This window comes from Mytilus edulis, chromosome 2, assembly GCF_963676685.1.
Source record: "Mytilus edulis chromosome 2, xbMytEdul2.2, whole genome shotgun sequence".
Classification (NCBI taxonomy): Eukaryota; Metazoa; Mollusca; class Bivalvia; order Mytilida; family Mytilidae; genus Mytilus; species Mytilus edulis.
Genome location: NC_092345.1, coordinates 24373208 through 24392855, shown reverse-complemented (window position 1 = coordinate 24392855; position 19648 = coordinate 24373208). Strand labels below are relative to the sequence as shown.

The following is a 19648-nucleotide window of genomic DNA, read 5'->3' as shown; positions in this document are numbered from 1 at the left end:
GTTTTGTTCACACATCGTTGTCAATATAATGGAATGTTATACGACTGAGTGTCATACAAATGAGAGCTAGCTATAAAACCAGGTTTAATCCACCATTTTCTCCATAAGAAAATTTTTGTACCAAGTCAGGAATACGACAGTTGTCGTTCATTCGTTTGATGTGTTTGAGCTTTTTATTTTGGCATTGTCATTTGATTTATAGGGACTTTCCGTTTTGAATTTTCCTCGGAGTTCAGTATTTTAGTGATTTTTTAATTTTTATTTTGAGTGTATGCTGCTTGAGGGTCGATCATTTTTTGGGGTTTATCACATCTTAAATCTTGGTTTGAAAGTCACGAAAGTTTTAAGTACCACTCTCTACTCTTAGTTCAGGAGATTTAATTCATCATTGCAAGCAAGTATTCTCCAACAAGCAAATTATTATCAGAAATCGTGAAAACAAGTTTGAAATAAAGTATCAACTGGGAGATAATATACTCCCGTGACATATTTAGGTTTTATTTTATTGTTTTGTGTGTGTCGTTTGGTTGGTGTTTCACTGACATTTATTTATTCTTCAATATCCTTTTTGCATATGTATGGCCATATATATCACTGTGTTTGTCAACGGGTGATTTATGGTTGGTTTGTGACTATTGCTTCATGATAAAACAATATATATGGGAAAATCGTGAACTTAAGTATGTTATTCGTTCAAGTAGCTTAGATTCTTAATTCCTTACGAAATATATGGTAATGAGCCATTTAGTAGGCCAAGTAGAGTTGTATTATATATACGGATTTTATTTTATTCGTATATCAGTTTTTTTGTTCAGCTACATATTTAAAAAGTCTTGAAATGACTATCATAACTTCATAATTTTTTTAAAGCACAAGCAATTATATCTATATAAATTTTAATATATCAACCAGATTTGTTATGACAAACTTTTTGTCAACGTAATCTGGAATTTTTTCCACATTGTTACACAGCAGTACGCTGGACATTCCAATATTGCGTGGCCCCGTATAATCGTTATCTATATGATCCCCAACGTGTAAGGCATCTGATGCAGAAATACCACTAAGCCCTAAAGCTTTTTCATATATTTGTGGCTGAGGTTTAGCATGGCCTGCAAGTCTAGAACATAATACAAAATCAAAGTAATGTAAAAGTCCTAAACTCGATAAAACAGTTTCGAGTCGTTCATCAAAATTAGATATAACGCCTAACTCAATTCCCTTTGATTTTACATCGTGTAAAACATTTTGACTATTCGGTAACACTTCCCATCCTTTGTTAGTTTTAAAATGTAAGTACAGGTGTGTTGCAACCTTCGACAACGCCTCGGTATCTGTATAGCCACTAGAAATGAAAGTTTGTTTTACCAGTTCGTTCCACCACGCATGTGATGTAATCCCACTAGAAACTCCGTAGTTGGGATACTTAAAATTATGTTCTATCCATTTAGTTCTAAAAGATACGTCTAGTTTTTCCGGATCAGCTTTAATTCCATATATAGAGGCTGCAGAGGCATACTGGTGCCCAACTCCGCCCAATACACGGATCACTGTATTTGTCACGTCAAGAGTCAACAACTTTATCATGGCTACTGAAATAAATTTAAAAAAAAAAAGATGAAAACAGTATACCGTCAGTTATCAACATGATTAAAAATTAAATCGCAAAAAATACGAGGAAAGATCAAAACTATAGGTCCCTAATCAAATGGCAAAATCAAAAGCTCAAACACATCAAACGAATGGATTACAACTGACTTTGGAATGGATATTTTCTCATGTAGAAAATGATAAATTAAACCTGGTTTTTATAGCTAGCTAAACCTTATAACTTATAAGTATATAATAACTAATTTCTTTCTTATTTTGAGGCTGTTTTTCCTCATGAATATGTGTAGCTGTAGTTGGCAAAATTTTAGGAATTTTCAGCTTCGTACTTTATTTGGCTTTTTTTAAACTTTTTTTTATTCTACCGTCGCTGATGAGTCTTTTGAAGACGAAATGCGCGTCTAGCGCAAATACACAATTTTAATCCTGGTATATATATGAGGGGGCCCATATATGATGAGTTAACTGTTTATTCACTCAGGATAAATCACCACGAATCCACGTGACAAAAATGAGCAGGACGATATCCAGATTAACAGTCACACAGTTCAAATTTGAATGAAACGTTTCATATTATATATGTATATGGAATAGAGAATAAAAACGGAACATGTGACCATGTGTCAAGAGACAAAACCAAATCAATTTGATTTTTGATTATTTGTGTTTTAACGCCGCTTTTAAGCACCACATTTAGGCGACTTTCTTGTCGGTCAGTTTTTATTGGTGGAGGAAGCCGGAGTGCCCGGAGAAAACAACCAACTTTCGATATGATAACTGACAATCCTAGTCAATTAAGATCGGAGTCGAGTGCACCCACACGAGCGGGATTCGAACTCACAACCTCAGTGTTGACTGACTAGTGATTACAGTAGTTACTGCTCATAGACCACTCGGCCACCGTCCGAGGCCCCAAAACCAGACCAAAGACTCACTTAGAGTATAAAACAGCTCAAGGTACACAAGGAGTCACTATGGGTTCTTCAACGAAGCGAGAAAATCTCGCACCTGGAGGCCCCCGGGATTCGGCTGGCCCCTAATTAATAGTGTATACTAACACAGCGAGATGGGCGCCACACTAAACTCTGAAACAAATTAATGAACCATTTTTTTAAAACACACAAGACTAACAAAGGCTAGATGTTCCTTACTTATTTTAGAACCGTAAGAAATAAGCAAAATTACAATAATCAACATATTAAAATCACTGATGAGCAAAGGATTCAGCGTGACTCCCCGGCTGGCAGTTATACTAACAGTGAATGTTTATCATATTAAACAAATCTTTCTTCGGGCCCCTATAGCAATGTTGAGTCGTAAATTACTGCAACATGTGCAAGGATTATCCTTGATAACCGGTAATAATTGCCCCAATATCCCTATTTTACGGCAGGTTTCTTATTTTATTAACAAATTGATGGACATTTTTTTCAAAGAATTTAAATGTTTGATGAAAAGGTAATATATTTTCATCATTTTTTTCATCCTTTTCAAGAAAAAAATACATTTTCCTCCTTTTATTACCATTTATAACAATAAAAAATATGGCCGAAACGGCTGAATTAAAGCATGACCGAACAGGTAGTGTGGCTGAAACGGCTATGGTCGAACTGGAAGTGTGGACGAAACGTCCTGCTAGAGTTTCTGTATGATGTTTATTGCTCGATCAGTACAAACATCGAATTTCCACTGAAAAAGTGGTTATTTTATAGAAAAGATTGACATTCCTGTAACCACTATAAATATATGTCTCTGGTTATAGTAGTCTCATATAATATATTTCCTTATTTGGTAAGCACGTGTTAATCAATCATTAAATATGTCAAGGGACATAACTCAGTAAACATTAATGCCAAAAATTGTTATTTTCTGTAAGTTAGAACAAGGTAAATTCCCAAACTTATTAACCAATATCATCAAAGTTAATCATTTTAAACTTTACAATGTTAAATAATAGTTAATGATGAAAAATAAATGAATTTATGCAAAATTGATACCGTATCACCTGTATGACAGGTGCTCGCCACTTTCGTTGTCAAGTCAGAACATGCAGAAGAGGAAGTGAATAATTTAGAAAATTTGATTTGATATAATTTAATTAAGTACAAACAAATTAATTAAACAGCAATAATTCAGATAAATTCTGCGTTTTTATGAAGATATTTATTAATTTCAGTGCGAAATTATACTCAAATGATTTGAAAATAACAGATAATTATATTAAAGAGTAATTTGGCACGCAGTAACTATCATGGCGGGTAAACAATGACAACAAATCTAATCGGACGAAAGAACTTGACAAGCTTAGAAACTTCATTTTTAATTGAGGATATGACATAGGTGAGTTTGAACAACAATGCTATATCTGTATATACATATGCTTACGAAAACTAAATAGATAATATGAAATATATGCTCCGATGAATGAACTTGCTAAGATGTGGGATACGCCGATCCTGTCATCAATAAATCAGGTCATCCATGTACATGCAGTTGTATTAATAAGTGCACGTCGATGACCCTATCTCAATCTTAGACCTGTTTGCATAACTTGTCTCTAATACACCTTATTGCTTAGTCCGAGATTACTCTGACGTCCAACAGCTGTCTTGCCAGACAATCGTACCACGACCCCAGCTTGTCTGGCAAAACAGCCTTTGGACGTCAGAGTAATCTCAGACTACTTATCGCTATTCAAGGCCATGATGGCTTACTCAAGTTGAGAATCTGTCCCGCTTGAATTAAATTATTGACATCATACAACAATCACATTTACATTGTGCCTTGTGGCATCAATTATTTTGTATTATGACATCAATATTTTACTGGAACCTGTTTTATGTCCAGCAATGGCAGACAAATAGGGATAAGGTGTATATGAAGGAACATGGTCTCAAGTACGAGTATAGTACAAATAATATGAGGTTTGGCAAGGCTATTTTTTTTTTCTGGGACGCATATAGCCGTGCCAGCTGTTATGATTATTTGGACTAGGTCTCAAGAAGCAGGTGCCTATTTTTTGTCATAATTTTTTTCTCGTTGCTTTCAATCTGTGTCTGTAAGCCATATGATAAGGTCTATGTCCTATTCAGATAGCAGATCTATGCTCTTTTCTTTAATTTTTTTTTACTCTGTCAAAGAAAGGCAGTGTCTGGGCGTCCTGCATGCAAAGACAAGTAGCCAAATTGACTTACATACATGTTATAGACAAAGGCTATGAGAGATCACATCCAGTGGTATAATAAATTGTTAGCGGATAGGGAATTAAAACGGAAACAAACAAGGAAATTTGCAGATTTTGTGAAAAGAATAGCTACAAACTGAAAGAAGAAGAAGAATTAAGATTTTTAATAATTTGTATTTATTAGTTAAAAATACATAGTAAACATTCCAAAAGAAAATAATTTGTTTGTGAGCACACAACCCTCCCTTAACATAGAACAGTGGTGTAACTAGTTTAAAGACAAACTGCTCATCCAAGAGTACTTGCAGTCAAAAGCAAAATTAGAGTTGCCAATAAATTCAATCATTTGCCAATACAATTACATTCATAAATAAATACTTTGCCATCAATCCCCCCCTAACCAATAACTGAGGGAAATAATCCATTCAAAACATTAACTCAGACCATAGCAAGATGAGCCTCATGACTCAAAGATGAACAATCCTATTGAAACAGCAAATATAGGTCACTGTACATTTGTATGTTCCTTAACAACGAGCAAAATCCATTCAGCATAGCAAGCTTTAAAGGCCCTGACATGACAAAATGTGAAAACAAGTCTGTTTCATTACAAAACAATATAAACCAATGGGCAATCACTGAATTACAATCTCCTGACTTTGACACATGCATATGTAATGTGGCAGGATTAGATATGTTTGTGAGCACACAACCCTCCCCTTATACATGTAATATAGAACAGGGGTGTGATTAACTTCTGATCTAAGAGTAATTGCAGTTATAATTAAAACTAATCAACTTACAATAACAGCAAATCCCAGACTAAAGTATCAATCAGTTCACATCCAACAGATTTTATGTAAAAACCTATTAAACAGTCCAGTGGCGGATCCAGAACTTTTTCTAGGGGGGGGGGGGGGGGGGGCGCTGACTGACCTAAGGGGGGGCCCGCTCCAGTCATGCTTCAATAATTCCCTGTATAATCAACCAAATTTTTCCCACGAAAGAGGGGGCCAGGGCCCCCCTGGATCCGCCTATGAAGTCTGAGAAAAGCATAACCATCTGTGCTGCAATGCCAAAATATAAGAAGGGTAATATCAATATGATGACCTGTCAGACCATGCATATGGGGTCCTCAGTTTCCATGAATGTATAGCAATACATATTTATTCATGTTTGAATTTGATAAAAAACAAAAAAAAATGTAAGTAAAGCTGTATTGTCCCTAATGTTAAGGCCGCTGGCTCTTGTTTTGAGATCTACATCTACATGTTTTGCACTTGGATCCAAAAATTGTATGTGGTGACACTTCCACTTATTGTAAATCATTTAACATGTTTAAGTTTGGTTAATGTTCATGAAAATATATTTTTTGCTGAAGCTTGAACAAAATTCTATATTTTTAAAATGTGCTATAATGATCATGATATCACAGCCAGCTGCCTCTTTGTGAAACCAACATGACTCATGATTGGAGTTTTTGGGCTCTTTGGAAAATTTGCCTATTTTCATAAAAACTATGAAAGAAACATTTTTTGCAGATAGAAGCTTGAGGCAATGGTAGATAACAAAAATGATAATTTGTGTGACAAGATCTACAAACAGGTCAAATTTTGCTGATATACAAATGTATATTTTAATGCCCTTATTAAAATTACAATTTTTTAATCCTTTTTTGTGTTCTTGAATGATTTTACACTGGTCATTTTTGGGGGGCTTTATAGCTTGCTGTTTGGTGTAAGCCACTGCCAATACTGTATGTGTTGAAGGCTGTACTTTGACCTATAATGGTTTACTTTTACAAATTGTGACTTGGATAGAGAGTTATCTCATTAGCACTCATACCACAAAGGGGCATTTTTAAATATAATAATATCTTTATTTGTCATATAAGTAACATTTTAAAAGGGTCCGGTGGTTCCCAACCCAGGATAAAGGGGGTCCTTCCACTGGAACCCGTCCACTGCCAGATCTTTTTATATCTATTGACAAGAATGAAAGAAGAAAGAGAGAAACTCAGCTGTAAACAAAAAAAGTGATCAGCATTACATGATTGACAACAAAGAGATTTTGTCATGAATTCTATTCTAGACCTCAATATTGGAGATTGGCCATTGTTAAAGATGTAAATAGGCCTATGTTAGGGACACAGGCTCTAGTTTATACATGTAGTGGTATTTAAAAAAGATAACAATGCTTTTATTGAACACAAGCTGAAAATGTGAACACTAAATAAATGAATTGCAGTAATATTTTGATGGTTGATAAAATAGAAATATTTTGAAGGATCATAAATAAATATCCTGCATTTAATTGAAAATTTTCTGTTGATCAATAGGGTGAACCAGTTACAAATACCAGTTAAAACACACCACAATGTTTATATTTCCACTGAGTGGCTTAATGAGTACTTAGTATAACATTTAGCTAACCTAAATTGATTTGTACTCTTAAAATGTCAATAAGGGACACAAACAAGGTTATAAACAGAAGTTTGTTTAAGCATACTAAATTTAATTTAAAAATGATTATGTTTGAATGTGTAATATTATTACATAGAAGTTGAAGGGTATTAAAGGTATATGTATGCAAATCTGTTATATAAAAAATATATTGAATAATCCATATTTTTGCTGGTAAGAGTTTCATATGGCACCCGTCCATACTAAATATTAACGAACACAAAAATAAATTACAGTACTTCCGTAGGGGTGCCATATAGAACTCTTTCAGAAGCAATGGTAGTCCAAACAAAAAATTGCCTTTAAAACGAGTGGATCCAAAACATTTTCATGAAAAGTTGATATTTAAAACTTAAAGACATCACATACACTCAATACAGAGTTTTCAATTGATGTCTAAAAAAGGAAAGAAAAACCAATAGAAATAATTTCCTTTGTCTCATAGAGTAAATCTTATATATCCAAAAACAAAACAGAAGAAAGCATTTTTAGATTTAAAAAAAACCATTTTAACAGTATTGGTATGTTCCTACATGTATCGTGCATGGTGGCTCATAGACATATGCTGAATTTTGAAAAGCATGGACTTATGTTTATAAATGTAATTAATTGTGCAATTGAATCTTTTCTGAAATTATAATCCAAAGTGAATAAATGCATTAGATCTCTCAATCTAGTCAAGAGTCTAATTATTTGGGCTATTCTCCACGATATTCTAAACTTTGTATTTTATATATTCACAACAACAATACACCTCTATAAAAAGAATTGAAATGAAAGGCAATATACAATACATATTCATCAGTTATTGACAAAACTATAACATTTGAATGATCTACAATAAGTGCTAACAGCCAAGCATTTAGAATTTAATTCGTCAGTTTTATACTTGGGTGACTGCCATATCAACATTCATATAAACCACCCCTGAATTTTAACTTCAATAAGAAGGTTTGGTATTTAAATTGTACCAATCTTTTACATTTGGATAACTTCTATATTGTATGTATGTCAATTTTTTAAGTTAGTGGGATTTTGATTAGCGTTGGAATTTGTGATATACTGGCATTTACTACTATGGTATGTTACTGATAGCTCTTTTGAAATATGTTTTGTTTGTTAGTACTAGTAGAAATTGTAATCACATGTACAATCCAGGTTTAAACATGAATTAATTCCAATGTTTATATTTGCTGACAAGATCCCTGTTTATTTACCAATCTTGAGAAGTTCCTTTAAATTTGGTCAGCATTAAATCTTGCAAACATCTACATTAACATATTTGTGAAGAGCTTACCCTACATAATATTTGTTAGTTGTATACAGTGGATTTGTTTATTTTCGTGTATACCAATTTTGGTTGTTTGAGGATAACTTGCATTTTCGTGGATATCTAATTTCGTGGTTTTGGCAAAGTCTTCATACATTCCTTAAGAAAATTTGTCATTTGTCGAACATTTAAATTCATGGTTCCACTAGTTCTGTACCCAGGAAATCCACGAAAATTGGTATCCAACAATTGAACAAGTATTAATGTAGGAGAGGTCCAGATCCAGAAATCCCGGCTTAAAAACAAGAAATCCAGAGGTCCCGATTTAATAAAATCTAAATCCCGAAGTCCTGAAATTAGAAAAAAAGAATTCCCGGATCCCGAAAGGGTCAATCCCGAAATCCTGAGCTTAAAAACACCCGATCCTGGATTTCCGATAAAGGTCCTATCCCCCCTCATGAATCCACAAACAGTAACTTTCAGACAATATTTTATCTACATTTTTGTTTGGTTTAATTCTTATGAGGCAGTTTAGTTTTGATACTTTTAATCAGAAATAGTTATCATTTACTCATGTAACTGTTGTTTAAATTACATCTATATTCTTTTAATTCTGAATAAAATCAATTAATATTTGATATACTCAAATACAAAAAGGATGCATGGATTTAAATAACATTATACATGTAATATAATCCCTTCTTAATTCCAAACCATTTTCACATTACAAACAAATCAATGGATCTATTTACGTTTATATTTATGGGCTCTAATTATTCATCATGTTGGAAACTTCTGTGTTTTTTTATTTTCAATAATCAAAGTTTGCTATTACTAAAACTACTGGTATATAAGATAGATAGAATCTTTAAAAAGCAAAACTGATCAGCACAAAATGATCTAAAAATAAGTCTCATGTATGAAATCTTCAGTTGTTTAATGAATGTCCTGAATAAAAATAAACAAAAGAGCCAGTGTCACTCATCTGCATTTTCAGCAATGGCCACTTTTTACTTTAAATAACTATATTATAAAGAGCTAAGTTTTTGGAAAATGACGCAGTCATTGTTCCATAACTGCCGACCTGATTTCTCTGCCTACCGCGCTTGGTTTCGTTATTACTAATTTCAATACAAACTGGAGGAATGTGCTTGTGTTATCATTATGCATGAGCATTGTGTAGTAATCAGCCAGGAACCAGTTTACAAACTAACTGGTTTCTGTTTGTATTCCACTACAGTCGAAGAAAGTGTTGTAGTTTGACAGGAACCAGTCCAGAATTTTGTAAACTACAAAACGTAATCGGTTATTATCATTCCGTTTTGGTGTTTCATACCGACTTATATGGTTTGAATAAGCTTAAGACCCTTCAAACATTAATGTGATAGGTATATTAAAGACTGTTTTACAAAAGGATGAAACTGTTTTGCTTTAAAAGTCGTACTATAGTGATATATGTTATGTACGGATTTCCACTCTCACCGGTTAATTTCTTCTTTTACACGTGCTTTTGAAACTTCCTGTTTATAATAATAATAAATTCTTTATTTAAAGAGGGTAACTCAATTAGAAATAGTCTAATTTTCATTGAGGCCCTCAAACAAAATACATGCATACAGTTAACATTCATACATTCATACATTAATTTACAATATATATTACTAGTATATACACAATTCAATCATTGAAATATACAAAGGGTAATAAATGACAATATTTGATATAGTTTTGTTAGAGGAAAACTTGCATATAATTTTCAAGAAAATGATTATAACTATGTTTCTTGAATAATTCCACATTAGGACATTTCTTTATTTCGAGTGGTAAATTATTCCATACTTTGGTTGCAGAATAATGAAAAGATTTTTTATAAAAATTTGTATTTGGTCTTGGAACAAAAAGATCATTATTAGAGACAGATCGTAAGTTGTGGCGTTGCACATCATCAATATTTAGTATTGCTAAGTAATCAGGTGTTAGCCCATTTACAATTTTATACATTAGAATTGATTGTTGGTATTTTATTCTTTTGGTAAAAGATAGCCATTTTAAAGAAGAAAACATGAAATTAGATGGATTAGAAATATCGCATTCCAGTATAATTCTTGCTACTCTTTTTTGAAGTTTTATGATTCTATCTGAATCTTTTTGTAATAAATTTCCCCAAACTGAACTACAATAGTCTATATATGGTAGAATATATGCATTATAAAATAGTTGCCTTGTGTGTATTGGCTAATATACTTTAATTTTATATAAAAGTGATACTTTAGATGAGATAATTTTACATATACGATCAACATGATCTTCCCAGCTTAAATTTTCATCAATGTCTATTCCAAGTAATTTGAAAGAATGGACATTCTCAATACATGTTTCGTTGACGGTAATACATAATTCTGATAGTTGTTTAAGTTTTTGTTTTGAACCCAATTTCATACACTTAGTTTTTTGTGCATTGATTTTCATACTGTTATTGTTACACCAAGATTGTATAGCATTTAAATCATTTTGCAATATGCTGTTTATTTTTTCAATGTTTTTATCATGAAAATGCAATGTTGAATCATCAGCATATAAATCCATATTGGATTGTTTAACATGAAGTGGTAAATCATTTATATATATTAAAAATAACAGCGGACCTAAAATAGAACCTTGAGGCACTCCATACTTTACAAACGATTTATCAGATTTAATGTTAGCGTATTGGACTTCTTGTTGTCTGTCAGACAAATATGATTTTATCCAATCTATTAAACATCGCAAGTTTTAAAATTGTTTTTTGAGTGAATTAAACTTATTTTAACAATCACGAAGCGTTCGGGAATCATTTCAAGCAGTTTCTTCTTCTCTTTGATGATGGAAAATAGGCTTTCTCAAGAAAATACCGCAAACGATCGCAGAGGAATTGAAACGTACAAGTCAAGTCGGCACCTGGTTAACATGGTTAAATTGGCATCTAGTCAAATCGGCACCTATTTGACGTCAATTCGGCTTCCAATAATATTTATTATAATATTTTCTATTCAATTAATTAATAACTGTTACCAAGTACATAGTGAATATTAGGTAAACAACGAGACCAAAGTGAATATGTTGTTGTGTATAAAAGTAAACAACGAAGCTATTGTTTTAACCATTAGACAATTATTAAAATTAAATGAAAAACTGAGTCCCTTTCAATAAATCAAACTTTCATGCCAAATAATTAGCAAATTTAAGGTGTTTTTTTTTTCAGTAATGTTTAAACAGCATTAAACAAACAATCCTGTAAAAGACGTAACAATCCTGTAAAAGACTTAACTGGTTAAATAATGCATAAAAATATCCAATAAGGCTATTTTATTTTTTTCTGGGACGCCTTCCTAAGACGTTCGTAGGAAGGCTTCCTAAGAAGGCGTCCCAGAAAAAAATTAACATAAGCCTTGTGGTCATAGGAAGGTGTCCCAGAATAAAATTTAAAAAGCCTTGCCAGACGTAATAATTATTTGGACTACTCATATATATCATTAAAAATACACCAAAAAATTCATGTAGTTGAGAAAAATAAATACATTCAAAATGTACATGAACATCCAAAAAAGTGAAAGTTAGTATTAACTCTTTTTGCTTTAAAAATTTACAACTGCATTTAAGTATTGAATGCTTTCTTTTGTAAATTCATTGAGGTGTAAAAGCGTTGACCGTGGAACTTTTTGTATGAAGCGCTTACGCGCTTCATTCTAAAAATGTGCACACGGTCAACGCTTTTGCAACCCTATGAGGTTACAAAAAGAAACATTCAATACTTATAATTACTTTTTTTAGCTAGGATCATGAAAACACGAATTCATCTGTGCACTTTATTGTGGGACCACGTGTTATCATGAATGAAAAGTTTTATTGAGTGATGCAATTGCTTGAGGAATAACATGTGATGTGCAGTTAGCCAATCAGAATAAAGTATTATAATGAAACATATATCAAATGTAATTATAACAAAATACATTACGTTGTAAGAGTTATCTCCCCAAACACTGTTTTTCTTGTGGCCACCTCTCCTTCGTAACCGTAAAAGATTTTATTTTACCAAATTGCTCGTTACATATTTAGGATAAGAATATTCGTTTGAACCATAGCTCTATGGGGACTCCATATGAGAGTTATTCCCCCTTTTTCATTTGATTCAAGCGATATGCATTTTCAACTGGTAAACCATAACTGATAGAGACCTAGGGTCTTCATGAGGTCATTGGTACTAAAAATGAAAATGAGGTCAATGTCAAAGGTCAAGGTCATATTATAAATTTTGATTTTGGCTTATTTTCACTTCTTTTCAAATACTGTATGACATTTTGACAAATAATTTTTCATAAATTATTAGTTGCGACATGTCCTTACTTGTATATTTTGGTTGAAGGGCTGCGCATACAATAAAAGGAAGTTTTTGTCCATCTTACATTTAAAATTACGCGTCAAGTGGTAGTACTCATTAACCAAACATATTAAAGACCAAGGATATTTTGATTCAAGGTCCATGGTTTGTGACCTTGAAATTGAGGTCAAGGTCATAGGTTAATAGGACGTCATAAAGCCATAGGAACTAACATTTTAAACTGATTTTTCATATTTCAATATAAAAATAGATCTTTTCTAGTGGAAAGACTTCAATTGTTCTCTGAACAATTTGTTTTTAATTTACATCATATTTTGTGGGAGAAGGGGGTTCAGACTATGTGGTATCAGGTCTGTTTGCGCCCAATACACTTTCGCACCTCGCACGTTCACACCCAAGGTCCGTTCGCACTCTACTCATTCGCGCCCAATTTTAATTCAAATTCAAGTTGAATAATTGGAAAATCATGATTGTTGTTTTAAATTGCTTTGGTGTAAATACTGAATGTATTTTTAGCTTGGTATGAGTAAAACATTGAAGATTTTAAAGGAAAACACAAAAGATAATTGTTTTTAAGCCCTTTGATCTGAAACAACAAAACAATAAAATATAGGAACCAAAATATAGCAATCCACTATTATAACCAAAACATGATAAAATTTATTCAACACACAGAAAAAAAATAGTCAGAATCTCACTTCATTATGAAAGAGGTCAATGAAACAAAGTATAGCAATACACTAACCAAAACATGATTAAGAGTTATTCAACGCTAAATAAAACGTTGACAAAATACCACTTTATTTAGAAACGATTATTATTATCTTTAACAATACGCTATCCAAAACATGATTAAGATTTATTCAACACAAAAAAAAAAATGCTGTCTCACTTTATTTTGAGACAATGACAACAATTATACTTATAAGAAAACACTTGCTTACAGAGTTATTAAACACAAAACCAATTAAGATTAGTTGCGAACATGTAGGGTGTGAAAGTGAAAGGGGGCGAACATGAGTTGGTGCAAACGTGAATGGGCGCGAACGGACCCGGATTCAGCCTATGTACCAGTGAGAAATATAGAAGCCTTTCTACGGTATTTATTTGTACAATTCAGGTAGTCTTGACCTATTCATTTGTCTTTAAAAAAAACCCAGCCAGTTGGCACCTTCACTTCACACACACATATACGAATATCAATTATATGCTTACGAGACATGTTGCATTGTTAAACTAATTACGGTATGTGAAAATCAAGACTTGCATAAAAACTATCCCAATATTAGAGACAGTGGCGTCATTTTTCTTCAGAGCTTTCAGCTCTTTGATTTAACTGACAATTTCAGTCATTTGACATATTTGTTGATCTTATCCTACTGATAACTTTCCTTTTTAAAGTTTCTATTTATCTATTGTAGTTTTCAAGATTATATGGAAAAAAATGCCCCCCCCCCCAAAAAAATGGTAAACAAAAAAATTTGTTATACTGCATTTGGTCACATAAAAATATCTAATGTCAATCTTTTTGTATTCTATTTTTCATACCACTGCAAACCTTAGAAATTAGAACACAATAATGTTATGTATATTTTCACTTTTGTGAACTTTTGTTATTTAGATAAATATGTTTTCAGAAATCCTCAAAGATATACTGTTCTGCATTTAAGATGTCCTAATTTTTTCTTCAAATTAAATATTAGTAAGTCAAAACTAATCCTTGCACCTTTTCATCCAATAGACGCAAAGCTGCCGCCTACTACAATGAAGAAGACTCCATCCAGGGGAGGGCAGTCAAATCTTCCAGTCCCTAAGACATCAAGAGGCTCCCCTGGAAGTTCTAAATCTGTTTTGAATGGGAGAGGAAGCCATTCAAGATCTTCAGAAGACATTCCACGACATGTGCAACTAAGTTATGGAATTGGAGGGACAAAGTCTCCACAGAGGAGAGCAATTTCACCTGGAAATGAAGCCAGGTTCACTGTGGCAGACCAAGGTAGGCAAAGAAGTTTTATTTTTGCAAAGAGACCTGTTTATTTTATTTGTTACTGGTTAACAAATACATGAAATATGAGTTCAATCAGTTAATGTGCCAGAACAGACCATAAGATAGAAATCACTCCAGAATTCATGCTTTTGGTCATGCTCTAATTTTCCTTGACAGTTTATTCAGCTCTGAAGGATTAAAGGGGGAGATCAATCAATGTGCATTTCAGTTCCTCAGGAATAGATTACCCTTAGCTGTATTTGGCAAAACTTTTAGGAATTTTTGGTCCTCAATGCTCTTCAAATTCGTACTTTATTTGGCATTTTAACATGTTTAAACATTTTTTGATTTGAGCGTCACTGGTGAGTCTTTTGTAGACGAAACGTGTGTTTGGCGAAATATATAAAATTTTAATCCTGGTATCTATGATTTTATTTTTCATGCATAATTTATAAATAAATAATTTTTTCTTTATTAATTACATGTACAATGAATGTAACAATATTAATGAACACATGAACACTAAAATTATGTAAAAATACAAGTTACATATATATATATAGATAAGAATGTATCAATTCTTGTATTATAAATTTATTTTTAATATCTAAAAAAAGATTCCAATTTTTTAGTTTCCAGCTTAATTTTAGTGATTTATTAGTGATTTATAAAAATTAGCCCCACTTTCTTTATCAACAGTATGTGTTTGTTTTTTTTAGTTCTAGATCTACATTTATCAATTCAGAGATTTTAATTCTTAAGATGTAATGTACCTTAACACCTTTGAAAATTAGTTCTTTTGAATAAATCATTTCACAGTCATTGGTGTTTTTAAAGAATCTGAAATACATATGCATGCTTTTTTACAAAAACTAACCAAAATTTTAGTTCTAAGGATTTTCACATAAAAAAAAATCAAATCTTACCTTAACATGAAGGGAATCATCATATATTAAAGCATCTTGAAAATACCTATTTTTAACCACATATATAAGTAAAAGAAGAATCACAGGAACATTTCTGTTTTGATATTAAAAAGTCTTGTTGTGACTAGATGGTAATCTTTAGAAGATTCACTATGGCTTTTCTTTAATCCAGCTTAAAACGACAAAAGAAGACACTACAACAATTTTTTAATCGTGACTTTTATCGCCCTAATTAGATTTTCCTCTCCGTTAACAATCATTTTAAGTTCAGACTTGTTTTAAAATTACTTTGAAATTGAATAAGATGAGTTGAAAAGATGATTCTGGTTTCTAATAAGAGGAACATTAAGGGCTTGGTTTGATATAGGCCCATAGGGTATACTTCAATGCAACAGCAATCCATCACAACTTATAACCAAGTGTTAGGAGTGTTTCTCTATAAAAGTAAAGAAGTTGAAGAGTTTTTTTGTTTAACAACTCATTGGAAGAACCTTACAAAGTTTTACAGTTTCCTAACTTTCTGTCATGTCTGTAATTTTAAAAAGTTGTAACAGATATGAATTGAGTTTGGCTTTTAAAACTATTTTCATCACATTTTGAACATTAAAAAGCAATAGGACTAACAAAGCAATCTTTGAAATATAATTAAACAGAATCAGTTGATGTTAAATACCAATTAGTAGTAATGTGTTTACTGGTAGTATGAATTAGAAAGGTATAAATGTCCTTCTTGGGCCTTTGTAATCTATGGGATTGAAAGATTATTCTAAATTAGTATGATCGGTACAATTATTAAAACTTTGATTTTTAATGATAAAATCTAGATATTTAAATAAATTAGAATTAGGATGACTCTGTTTATGAAAGATCATAGGTATTGTCATTGAGCATGAGTAGAGATAAAAAATAGTTTCTTGTAACTGATATTTTGATTTATACATGATGAAATGAAAGATCAACAGTGTTATAAAAGTGAAATGAAGACATTTAAAAATACATTTGATTGGATTAAGGAATAACAAGTTAAGAAATATAAATATGTTAATGAAGAAAACCCCAAAAATTGAAGATAGTGTAAAAATGGATTCGTTATAAAAAAAAATTTAAATTGTTTGGAATTAGGATTGCCATTCAGAAAAGTTATATATAGTGCTAAATAAGTGCCCTTTATTGTGGAATACTGTCTTTATTTTGATGGTGAAATAACTCAATAACAACAATGTTTCCTTCTTTAAGAAGACCAACAAAGTACAGACCATTATATATTGATGGTTATCATGTAAAATCTAAAAATGGTAGGTATATATAAAGGTGTTATTCTGTTCACTAACTCTTTATAAACTTTGAGGAGGAGACTGTCTCAAGATGCATTTTTCACTTTTTGTGATATATATATATATATAACAGTTAAACCTAATTTTTGTTGTTAATAACTAATTCAATTATTCAATGAAATAGACATTTTTTTTATTATTTTCATATGATGATATGAGGAAACTAAGAAATCAAGCATCCTCAGAGAAGCAAAAATACAGAAATTGATATCAAAAAAATAAATGAATTCACAGTATATGGTAGACTCAGATGTGTCTGTATAAAAAGTTAATATATATAAAAATATTTAAAATTGAGAATGGAAATGGGGAATGTGTCAAAGAGACAACAACCTGACCATATAACAGACAACAGCAGAAGGTCACCAATAGGTCTTCAATGCAGCAAGAAATTCCCGCACCCGGAGGCATCCTTCAGCTGGCCCCTAAATAAATATATATACTAGTTCAGTGATAATGAAGCCATACTTAACTCCAAATTATACACAAGAAACTAAAGTTAAAAATAATACAAGACTAACAAAGGCCAGAGGCTCTTGGCTTGGGACAGGCGAAAATGCGGCGGGGTTAAGCATGTTTATGAGATCTCAAAACTCCCCCTATACCTCTAGCCAATGTAGAAAAGTAAACACATAACAATACGCACAATAAAATTCAGTTCAAGAGAAGTCTGATGTCAGAAGATGTAACAAAAGAAAATAAACAAAATGACAATAATACATAAATAACAACAGACTACTAGCAGTTAACTGACATGCCAGCTCCAGACTTCAATTAAACTGATTGAAATATTATGTCTTCATGCATGATATCATATGAACATCAGGCACAATCCTTCCCGTTAGGGGTTTAGTATCATACCATCATAACATATATGAGAAGAACATAACCCGTGTCATGCCAACAACTGGTTTTTAAATAAATGTGTTTAGTTCCGATGCAAAGACCCTATAAGTGAATCAATATTAAAGCCAAAATATGCGATCTTTAATGACCTGACAACAGTATCGTAACTATATCCCTTCTTAATAAGTCTATTTAAAGGTTTTGTTAACTTCTGAGGTGAATACTGACATTTTTGTGCTTGTTTCAGGTCAGCAGGCTGGTGTACGGTATATTACCGAGGACCTCATCAGAAAGATTGCCAAAGAGGACCAGATAGAGATGATAACCAATCTTAACCTTACCCTAGCCAAGGAGGGAGGAAAGAAAATAAAGGTAGGTTTCCATCATGTTTAACATTACCCCTAACAGTCCATTGCAGTCTAGATATGTAAATTAACCCACAATCATTAACATGTTATGTACATGCCAGTTTGATAGATTTAAAATTTGCTAAATTTAATAATGGTCTAAGCCTCTGGACAAAACAGGGTATCATGAAGATTTAAAATTGAGAATGGAAATGGAGAATTTGTTTAGATAATCTACATGCATATTATGTGGTGTGATTGCAAATCAGTTAACTACCAGTTTTCATCATTATATTTGGGTGTTTTTATGCCCCACCTACGATAGTAGAGGGGCATTATGTTTTCTGGTCTGTGCGTCCGTTTGTCCGTCCGTCCGTTCGTTTGTTCGTTCGTCCGTCTGTCCCGCTTCAGGTTAAAGTTTTTGGTCAAGGTAGTTTTTGATGAAGTTGAAGTCCAATCGACTTCAAACTTAGTATACATGTTCCCTATGATATGATCTTTTTAATTTTAATGCCAAATTAGAGGGTTTACCCCAATTTCACGGTCCACTGAACATAGAAAATGATAGTGCGAGTGGGGCATTCGTGTACTGCGGACACATTCTTGTTTTTATTTATAATACATTGAAAGAAGGTGCTGACATTTCTGCTTTACTGCATCATCAGTAATTGAAGGAGTATTGTTTTAAAGAATTAAATGTCTGGATAGGCCACTTTAAAAAAGTTTTTAAGTCCCCCTCTAAGAGAAGGAATGGGGGCTTACATCATGTTCCATGTCCTCATTTACCAAGTCATTTTAAAAGTGCTGACAAGTGCCCCTCATGTAAAGATTGAATTAGAATTAGTTGGTATAAATATGTTGTAAAACTGATAACTGCACATGTTAAGTCTTTTTGTGTATTATGCAATGAAGATTAGGGTCAAATACCTTTTTAAAAATCTGTTGAAATTTTTTTGTCACATTTTAAATCAATATTTTTTGAAGGACCTAAAACTATTATCGCTGTGATTAAAAAATGGCTTAGCTGCATTTTTAAAGAAAAATAGGTGACAAAAGTTATGTTTTTGTATATTGAAGTACACGTTTTCATGTTGAGATCTTTATACTTGAATGATCCCTTTTGAGCTACATAAACCAAGGACTATTAATATCATAAAATACATAACCGTCCTAGATCTTTATAGCAATTGATTTGGTGTATTGACGAAAGAATAAACAAAATTTTTACTTATCTCTTTTATGTATACAAAGTTAAATGATTTCTATTTATATATTGACGTAATTGAATGAATGAAACTGATTTAAA

At 32.1% G+C, this 19648-nt stretch overlaps 2 protein-coding genes across 25 annotated transcripts in view; one reads left to right on the top strand and one right to left on the bottom strand.

Moving 5' to 3' along the window:
* Positions 1–879: 879 nt before the first annotated feature.
* On the bottom strand, positions 880–1613 carry LOC139511795 (haloacid dehalogenase-like hydrolase domain-containing protein 3). The gene has a single exon (XM_071298881.1). The coding sequence runs from the start codon at positions 1585–1587 to the stop codon at positions 886–888; it is 702 nt and encodes a 233-aa protein (XP_071154982.1). The 5' UTR covers positions 1588–1613; the 3' UTR covers positions 880–885.
* A 2021-nt stretch (positions 1614–3634) lies between these two features.
* LOC139511792 (centriolin-like) overlaps positions 3635–19648 on the top strand; it is an 89098-nt gene continuing 73084 nt past the window's right edge. For 15 of the 24 annotated variants that reach the window (XM_071298864.1, XM_071298858.1, XM_071298861.1 and 12 more), the window contains exons 1-3: positions 3823–3948; positions 14644–14898; positions 18243–18367. In XM_071298864.1, the coding sequence (XP_071154965.1) occupies positions 14667–14898; positions 18243–18367 (357 nt within the window). In that variant the 5' untranslated portion in view covers positions 3823–3948; positions 14644–14666. Of the gene's footprint in view, positions 3949–8149; positions 8335–14643; positions 14899–18242; positions 18368–19648 lie in introns of those variants that run through there. The other 9 variants (XM_071298873.1, XM_071298865.1, XM_071298862.1 and 6 more) reach the window with 3 other exon arrangements.